Here is a 10,000-nt window from a genome sequence, read left to right on the forward strand (position 1 = left end):
TGCCCTGTTTTGAAGCACGGTCTGCGCGATGTCATTCCATGCTGAAACTGCCTTCAATACAAAGAGTAAACTAGACGTGTCGGTTGTTTTTTAGCATCACAGACTCGACGAGAATGAAAATGAAACATTAAATCTTTATATCACGTGCATGTTTGATCGCACTGGCAGCCACAGTGGTAGTTTGGAACAAAGAAGTGGCTCATTTGTCGAGGACGAAGCAGAATGTTTCCTCGACCTCGGAACCACTGTTCAACTGTCCAAATAACTTCAGCGTCGTAACTTGCAAGCGCATGTGTTGTCTTTGGTTCGTGTAAATAAATCAAACAACAAAGCACGGGCAACTTATTTAATGAAGAGCTCACAGTCCGTAGACCGACGAAGGTTAGAACAAGGAAGTAGCGCTTGTTCTCGACTCGAGGACAGAGCAGGCTGGTCGAGAGGACCAATCAGAGACCTATTTTCGCCCTTTCACGCCGTCGCTCCCTGCGTCGAGACACAATTTTGGGGAGGTGCCCCAGAGTACCTGCGTGATGGGGGGGGCTTCACTACGTTAACTGCGCGGCTCACTGCATTACGACGCAGGGACGCTGGACTGGAGGCATAAACCACCCTTAAGAGAATAGAGGTGTTAAGTTCTGTTTTAATGATTCTCCCTCAGGGACAAGACTGGGTTTACTTGTGTACAGCCCTGAGTTTCTCTTATGCTATTCTGCTGTGCTGGTTTTCCATGCCAAGCACTGTCTGTGTGTGTGTGCGACGTACGTGCGTGCGTGCGTGCGTGCGTGCGTGTCCAAATGCATGTGTGCGCATATGTCTGTCTGTCCAACTGTCAGTAGTGAGATTTAGCAGAGAGAAACAGACAGTCAGACAGACAGACAGACAGACAGACAGACAGACAGACAGACAGACAGACAGACAGACAGACAGACAGACAGACAGACAGACAGACAGACAGACGGAGGGACATGTGTGCGATCATATTGCAAACAGCTGACTGGCAGCAGTGATCCTCTGCTGGCCCCTCACAAAGGCCGCAGTAATCTTAAGCTTTCCTGCCGGCTAAAACCTCTAAAGCGTATTTCAGCTTATTTCAGCTGTTTCGCCTCCTCCTCGGTGAGTGAACTCTCCTTATCTGGGCTCGGTTGGCCAGTAATGTGGTTCTAAAGAAGCTCTGTCAGCATCTCATAACTGAGGGCTTTTACTTTCAAATATCTCTGCGGGACTTGTACTTCTTTCATTTTTTCCTCTCTTAGTCATTGTGCTCAGTGTGATATTGTGCACACTTGAAATTGTGCTCCATTTCTTTCATCATCGGTTTGGTCCTTGTCTGTATCCTTTTTTTTTGCTCATTTTGCAGCCCTACGTAAAGTGATACTGTCCCATTTTTGGAAATGAACTTATTTTACACCTCCCCTTGAGTTAAATAATAGGGTTTTACCGTTGTACTATACTTTCAACCGTTCTCTGGGTACGGCAGTGTAAATGTTACCTCCAAGCTAGCAGTTAACATTGAGTCCTATCAGACCAGTTAGCTGCCAGCTATGTTAACTGCTTGCATTGAGGTAAAATTTGCACTGCCATATTCAGAGAATGGTTGGAAGTACAGGAGAAAGGGAAAATTCAATTATTTAACTCAGGGGGATGTGGAATATGAGTTTATTTCCAAAAATGGGACAGTATCACTTTAAAGGAATAGGTCGGTATTTTGCATTTGGGACCTTAATTATGGTGTATCATACACTGAGCTACCCACCTGTGTCACTTTTGTTTGATTTGAAGCCTTCCGTGAGATTTTGGGTTTGGGCGATATCCACAAACCACCATACAACGGGAGTCAGCGGGGCACAGACTTTAAATCCGTCGTACACACATAAACAGTATTTTCTTATTTTGTTTAGGGTCATACAATTACGTTTCCGACTCATTTCAATATTTAAATCTCCCGGGTTCAGTGAACGAATTAAAAATCTGTATTGACTGAGGTGTGCCACGTCATCTTTCTGCGACGCTCATTCTGACAGCCAGCCAGCTCTGCTCCGGCAGTCGGCAACATGATAAAGTAACAAGAAGCAAACGTTGAAGCTCTCGGTTTTTAACAGTTCTTCGGCTAGAACTTTGCTATGGGTTGAATGTGCGCATATACTGGATGCTGAAACTAAACGACAAGCTTTATGAAACCGTGGCATTTTGCGTTGAGATGGAAAAGGAACGCGCCACACTCTCCTGGATACGAGGCTACGTGTGTGCGGCTTTTGCGCCAAAGGTCTTTCTACCAGCAAAACAAAATAGCAGGACAGAAGTGACAGCGTCAGAAAGAAAACAATGCTGTTCCGATTGGTGATGGAGACAACAGAGGTAAGGACATATTATGTATCTAGAGTTTTTGAATGGCTAATCTTGGTGTCGCCTCAACCTAGCTCTCTTCTCGGTGCCTTCGTATGTGTTGAGTACTTGTTACTCTTATAAAATAAAACGGTGAGGCTTGTTTACCTGGTGAGGCACTTTGTATGTGACTTTTATTGCCGCTCACATACTACAGACTGCAGTAGGCAAAACATATCGAACACGGAGTCAATGCGCTCCTCATAGGGTAAACCAATCGATCACAGAACATTCTAACAATATACTACATCCTCCCTTTTTAAGCATGAGAATCATATTTAACTTGACTGTAGTTCTGCATCTTTAAATTAACATTTTAAGATTATCACAAGATATAAACAATTGCATTATGCATTTTAAAAGACAACATCATACTGTAAAGACCTGTGGATCACATTGCATACAATTAAAAACATTTTATCATTCATAGTTTTTCATTCACGTTTGTCTTTCTGTTCTTTTTTTTTTTTTTTCAAAGACAGTTTTTTTTTTTTTTTCCGTGTCTGTTCTTTTTTTTTTTCAAAGACACAGATGATTCTTTTTTTTTTTTTTTCATGTGTCTGTCTTTTTTTTTTTTCAAAGACAGTTGATATATATATACATATTTTCAGTCTCTCTGTGGAAGAAAAATTGGGTAAGTATTCACCTCATTAAACATGAACAAGTATACATAAACAAAGTCAGAACTTGACTTATCTGTAGGCAGGACTTAAGTGTTATTTCAACTCATAGTCCTTGAACCTTGCAGGAATCTTCACGAGTCTCCCACTTCTGGTGCTGTAGGTGGGCGCAGCTGGAGTGGGACTGGATGGTTCACAGGCTGGTGTGCGTTGGTCTCGCTGGGCCTGTGATGTGCTGTCCTCTCTGTGTGAAGAGTTGGGCTGCTCTGGAAGATCGTCGTCGTCCTCTCGATGAAGACTGGGGTGGATTCTCCGCAGATGACGTCGATTCCTCCGGAACGTGACACCACTGGGTGTCTGGACGTTGTATGCACGTGGTTCCTCTCGCTTGTGCAGGACTGTAGCTGGTTCCCAGCCACGACGTGTTGACATGTGCACTGTAGTGCCAGGAGCAAACTCTGGCAGTGTCTTTGTGTTGTGGTTGTAGTAGTGCACTTGCCTGGCTTGAAGGTGTTTCAGCCGTGAGTGGAATCCGTGTGGCACAGCTGGTTGCAGAACAGCTGTAGAGGTCGGCAGGGTGCTTCGCAGTACTCTTCCCATCAGGACTTGTGCTGGTGAGAACTCTGTTCCAGTCACTGGAGTGTTGCGTAGTGACAGGAGAGCTAAGTGCGGGTCTGTGCCGGCCTGTGTTGCTTTCTTAAGTGCATGTTTCACAGTCTTTACCATTCTCTCTGCTAGGCCGTTTGACTGTGGATATCCAGGGCTGGAGTGGATGAGTTTTATGCCCCACGACGATGCAAACTGTCGCATTTCAGAGCTGGCGAAAGGGACGTGATCGCTTACCAGCTCCTTTGGGATTCCATGTCTGGCGAAGATGGTCTTCATTTTGCGTATGACTGTGTGGGCGGTTTTGTCAGGTAAGTTGAGCACTTCTGGGTATTTTGACATGTAGTCCACCATCAGGAGATATGACTGTCCGTGTAGCTCAAAGATGTCTGCACCAATCTTCAGCCATGGCAGCTCAGGTATCTCGTGTGGAATCAGGGGTTCTTTCTGATTTTGTGGCTGGTTTTGTTGGCATGGGCGGCATTTCTCCACCTGGTTTTCGATGTCGTGCTTCATACCTGGCCAGTACATCACCTTTCTTGCGTGCGCTTTCGACCGCAGTATCCCCTGGTGTGCGAGGTGCAGTCTGTCAAGCATCTGCTGCTTCACACTCTGTGGGATCACAATCTTGTCACCAGTCATCAGGATGCCATCCCTGATGCTGATGTTGTGTCGCATCGACCAGTACCGGTGTAGGTTGGTGGGAACACTGCGCTGTCGCCTCGGCCAGCCTTTCTTGTGTAGCTCAATCACCTGTTGCAGTGTGCTGTCTGTCGCCGTGGCCCCCTTGAGCTTTGAGAGTGTGTCTTCGTCGAGTGCGGCTGTGGCCTCCATTGCGTGCACTACTCTCTCCTCGAACAGGTCTTCCTTCACGTCATCCTTGCAGTCACTGACAACAGCGCGGGACAGGGTATCTGCGACGTGCATCTCCTTGCCTGCTGTGTAGACGATTCTCAGGTCATAGCGTTGGAGCTGCAATAGCATGCGCTGGAGTCGTGCTGGTGCCTTGCTCAGGTGTTTTTTGAAGATGACTTCTAGGGGCTTATGGTCGGATTGTACAGTCACTGTGTTGCCATAGACATACTGGTGAAAGCGTTTGGTGGAAAAGACTATTGCCAGCAGCTCTTTCTCTATCTGAGCATAATTCTTCTCAGAGTCTGTGAGTGCTCGTGATGCATAAGACAGTGGCCTACCTTCCTGCAGCAGACAGGCGCCGAGTCCGTCTTTCGATGCGTCGCACTGTATGGTGAGTGGCTTGCTCTGGTCGTAGAACTGGAGTACTGGGGCTTGCATGAGGGCGGTCTTGAGCTTCTCCAATGCAGCGGTGTGTTGGTGGCTCCAGTGCCAGGCAGCGTCCTTTCGTAGCAGCTCTCTGAGTGGGCTTGTGATGCTGGCTTCATTTGGGATGTATTGGCAGAGGTACCTTGTCATTCCCAGCAGTCTCTGTAGTGCTTTCTTGTCGTCTGGCTGCGGCATGTCTCTGATGGCGAACACCTTGGACTCGTCCGGCTTCACTCCCTTCGTGGTGACTACATGGCCCATGTATTTGACTGAGTCCACTTTGTACTGTATTTTGTCTTTGTTGAATTTGATGTTGTTTTTCTGTGCAGTGTCCATTACTTTTTGTAGAATGGCATCATGCTCTTCTTCAGACGCAGCGGCGATGATCATGTCGTCTGCAATGATGTGCACTCCTTCAATGTTGCCGAATGTCTCACAGTTCTTTTGCTGGAAAACCTCGCTGGCGGACTTGATGCCAAAAGGAAGTCTCTTAAAGCGGAACCTGCCCCACGGTGTGCTGAATGTGCAGAGCATCGATGAGGGCTGGTCCAGACTCACTTGCCAGTATCCGTCCTTTTCGTCTAGGATGGAGAAGATGGTTTTCCCTGACAGCCGGTGTAGTACTTCTTCTGGGGTTGGTATTGAGAAGTGCTGTCTCTTGATCGCCTCATTCAGGTCTCGAGGGTCCAAGCACACCCTGAGTGTCCCGTTTTTCTTCTCTGTGATGACAAGGCTATTTACCCATTCTGTGGGCTCCGTCACTGGTGCGATGACATCTCTTTCGACGAGGTCTTGTAGCGTCGTTTTCAGACGGTCCATGACAGCGATGGGGATTTTTCTGCAGCCGTGCACAACTGGGGCCACATGTGGGTCTGTGTGGATGTGGTGCACCCCAGGAAACTGTCCCAGCCCACTGAAGACGGAGGGGTAGGCGTCCACTAGCTCCTCTTTCGTGGCTGGCGCTTTGAGTGCGATGGTCTGCATTCTTTTCACCAGCTGCAGCTGTTCACATGCGTCTCGGCCCAGGATCGGAGTGGAGGAGTGCTTGGTGATGAAGAACAGAAGATCTGTCGTCGTTCTGGCCACATCGCAGGTAAGTCTCACGGTGCCCTCCGGCTTCAGACGTGTTCCTCCATAGGCGACGAGTGTGATGTGTGTGGGTTGCAGCTGATGAGGACCCGGAATCTTCTGCAAAATGCTCAGAGGTAGCACATTTGCATCTGCCCCAGTGTCCAATTTAAACTTGACCTCTGTGTCTTTTATGTTGGCTGTTGTGTACCACGAATTATCTTGTTGAGTGCGTTTGGGTTGAGTACAGGACATTGTAGATATGAACAGTGACTCTACCTCAAGATCGTGTACGCCCCGGGCAGTGGCTCCTCTGTCTTGTGTTGACGCACACATCTTCGCGTAGTGGTTCTTCTTGTTGCAGTTGTGGCAGATGACACCGAATGCTGGACACTGACGAGGTTTGTGCGCCCCGCCGCACTTTCTGCACGTGTTGTTGACATTTCTGTGTGCTGCCTGTGTCTTCCGCTCAGGTGGTCGTGACATTTTTTTCGTGGCGACTCTCCCCTTGTCGTAGCTGGCAGACACCTTGTGAAGAGCCTCTACGGATGCCTCTGGCTGCGCCGATCTCATGGCTCGCATCTGTGATCTGGTAACTTCGGCCGCTCTACAGATATCAACAGCTTTATCCAGAGTTAAGTCCGTTTCACGCAGTAATCGCTCCTTCACTCGAACGTCTGGCACAGAAAACACTAGCTTGTCTCTTATCATGTCATTCTCAGTTTGTCCAAATTCACAGTTCTTACATTTTTGGCGAAGTTCAGTCACGAACTGGTCTACGTTGACTCCCTCAGACATCGGTAGTGACCAGAACTGATGGCGCTCGAATACAATGTTCTTTTTCGGAATGCAATACTTTCTGAAGGCATCCAATATGTGCTTCACCGTTAGCTCACCGGGCTGTCCATCCTCACCCGCTTCGACGAACACGTCCATTGTGTTGTAGATCTCGAGCGCTTCCTCGCCGACCGTATGCAGCATGATTGCCACTTTCACCGGTTCAGGTTTCGTGTCCGCTCCCGTAGCCGTCATGTACAGCCGAAACCGTTGCTCCCATCGGCGCCAATTCTCGCTGATGTTGCCGGTTAGCACTAGCGGTGCTGGAGGTTTAAACTGGTCCATCGTAGCTAGCTAACGTTAACGTACGTTCGATCACTTGAAGACGTTAAAACTAAACTTTTCTTTCTACAGCGGAGGATCTATCGAAAACTATTGTAGTCTCGCGTCTCATGTAGAGTAAGAAAAGACCACTTCTGACACCATGTTGAGTACTTGTTACTCTATAAAATAAAACGGTGAGGCTTATTTACCTGGTGAGACACTTTGTATGTGACATTTATTGCCGCTCACATACTACAGACTGCCGTAGGCAAAACATATCGAACACGGAGTCAATGCGCTCCTCATAGGGTAAACCAATCGATCACAGAACATTCTAACAATATACTACAGTATGGCTGTTCATGCTACCAGCTACAGATAGTCAAATGAATCAAAGCTACGTTTGGTCTCAAACAAAATTGTACACGGAAAATACGAATAGTATTCCTTCAGTAGGCAACACAATCATATGATAAGCCCTGCACCAAATCATGGGGTATACTTATAAGTACAGTTGACTTTTACTTTTACTGCTAGTAAAAACATTCAGCTGTCTAGCCTACTGAGAAATGGTAGGCTACATTGATTCTCATGTCATATCACTTGGAGGTTTTACAGTGTGATACTGATCTGATGTAGTGACACACTTCTTTATTTATTTAGGAAGGTGCCAAGTAACTCTGGAGGATATTCTCGCCATGACGAATCGAGCTGGTATCAACATTCTTCGAAGTTGAATCGGAGATTATAGCCAAAACTCACAGGAACACACAGCTTTCAATTGAGTAAGTCGCCGAGGAATTTGTAAATTCTGTTTGATTTACTATGCCCAGACAGCTTTGTCGATATTGGGGTCAGTCAGTGACGTTAGTAGTAATTTCACAGCTAGTGCCACGATTGTATAGATTATTATTTGTTCTGTTGTGTTTCATGTCAGTGGATTATCCAGAAGCATTTTCATTGCAGTATACTAATCAATTATTTATGAACATAAGCTCCCCCCCCCCCCCCCAAAAAAAAAAAACCAAAACAAAACCCGTCATTGACTGAAGTGCCCCTACCTCTTACTTGCTGTATTGTGATCATCTGTCTTGTAGGAAATGCTGTACACAGCGCCCAGCGCCCTGGGAGCTGAACGTCTGCGGCCAGGTTACAGTACAGAAGGGTCATCCAAGGTGCATCATGACCCTCATCCATCTCCCACCATACCATATGCTGGATGGAGTCAGAGTCTCTACATTGACTTATCATCTTTTGTTATATTGAGTAATTACAATGAAGTTATAAATCTAGTTCAGGGGTACTCAATTAAAAGTCCCCGAGGGCCAATTTTTCAAAATTCCTCCCAATAAAGGGCCGGGCCGGGCCGACACGACCCCCCCCCCCCCCCCCCCCCCCCCCCCCCCCCCCCCCCCCCCCCCCCCCCCCCCCCCCCCCCCCTCCCCCCAAAAAAAAAAAGAGATAAGTCCTTTGTAAGCACAACACACACGCACTCACACCCACAGCAGATATTGAGTTTCCAGTGGCAGGATGGGAGAACATTTCTCTCATAAAGGGCCTGCATTTTTCTGGAGCACTGGGGTGAGGTGCCTGCCTTGCTCTCATAACCACCCACCCTTGAGTATTTCTATTTAAATGGCATAAGATTATCTGTTAGCCTATATTTGCAGACTACATTCATAAAGATGTATTTCTTAGTGAGAAAACCAATACGCCTGAAGATAACACTTTTCAAACAAATGTTGCTTATTATGACTTTGTTTATGCAGCTCTCACATGCATAATGAGAATCAGGCCCAGCAAAGAGGAGGACACATAGGAGAACAGGTTTTGTCAACAAGAAAATGGCACATTTGATGCAATGTTGATTAAATGCAAAAGCCAATAATAAATTGTCAAGTTGCTCATAACTTTGTTTGCAGTCTTATGAGGGTCTTAGCATTCCAAACAAACTATTTGGGGACTGTTTAAAAGTGTGAAAAGTTTATTAAGCAATCCGTTTTTAATAGGCTACCAATAGTTAGCTGCCAGCAGAGCTCAAACACAGTTTGCCTTCATTTGTGTTAGCAACTAGCTACAGCTACTGCTAAATCAATTCGAAGTCCTAACACACTGTTTGCAATCAAATGTGGACTATTACTTTCAAAAACGAGGTATAGAGAACTTTGTGAATAATTTATTTACAGGCTCTGATACAGTCTTTCCCTTGTAGTCTACCTCACAACCTCCAATGCCACCGTCTGTCCGAAGCCTGCAGTGACTGAGGGAGAAACAGAAACTGCCTGAGGGGGCGGGGCACGGCACTCTTCTTCATAGCGTCTGTTGCGCGATTTCAAAATAAGAGTCGACAGCGCGATCGGACCAAAAAAAAAAAAAAAAAAAAATTTTTTTTTATTTTTTTTTTTAATTTTTCAAAATTGTTCGAGGGCCACAAATAGATGCCCCGTGGGCCACAAATGGCCCGCGGGCCGCTATTTGAGTATGGGGGGTCTAGTTGGTAATACTACACATAATTTGACATTACACATCTTAGGTGCATTGTGGGGACCCCTTATTGGACCAAATGTAGCTGGTTCGAATCCCTCCTGACCTCTCCCTACATCTCCATCCATGGCTGAAGTGCCCTTGAGCAAGGCACCTAACCCCACATTGCTCCAGGGACTGTAACCAATACCACTTTTGGTAAATGAAAGCGTCAGCTAAGTGCAATGCATTTTTTTTTTTAAAAAATGCAATGAAATGAAAATGTAATATTCCATGTCTTTTGATAACATTTGTAAATTAATTTCATGCATCATTCCATTGTAACAATCATAGGGACACTTTCTCAACTTCCACCTGCACAATATCTTGGACTCACAGGAAGAGATTATCTACATAATTCAAAAGACACCGCACACTGCTTACCATTCTTTTTCTTACTTTATTTTGACACACAGGGC

General features: G+C 46.2%; 2 protein-coding genes across 2 annotated transcripts in view; both read right to left on the reverse strand.

The window, feature by feature from the left end:
* The window catches only part of clasp1a (cytoplasmic linker associated protein 1a), a 226,502-nt gene that overhangs the window by 173,312 nt on the left and 43,190 nt on the right, over positions 1-10,000 (reverse strand). The window lies entirely within an intron of this gene.
* LOC134460603 (uncharacterized protein K02A2.6-like) lies at positions 4,475-7,079 on the reverse strand. Its single transcript, XM_063212977.1, has 2 exons — positions 4,802-7,079; positions 4,475-4,649 (listed from the first exon to the last, which is right to left on the reverse strand). Exons 1-2 carry the CDS (start codon positions 7,077-7,079, stop codon positions 4,567-4,569), a joined length of 2,361 nt encoding a protein of 786 aa, XP_063069047.1. The 3' UTR covers positions 4,475-4,566.

Source organism: Engraulis encrasicolus, chromosome 13, assembly GCF_034702125.1.
Source record: "Engraulis encrasicolus isolate BLACKSEA-1 chromosome 13, IST_EnEncr_1.0, whole genome shotgun sequence".
NCBI lineage: Eukaryota > Metazoa > Chordata > Actinopteri > Clupeiformes > Engraulidae > Engraulis > Engraulis encrasicolus.

What these genes read in the sequence shown, in the direction of transcription:
- LOC134460603 (XM_063212977.1), bottom strand. Translation starts at nt 7,079, where the DNA reads ATGGACCAGTTTAAACCTCCAGCACCGCTAGTGCTAACCGGCAACATC. An exon ending in CGCCTGTCTGCTGCAGGAAG is followed by an intron (nt 4,650 to 4,801) that starts GTAGGCCACTGT and finishes TCCGACCATAAG; the next exon opens with CCCCTAGAAGTCATCTTCAA.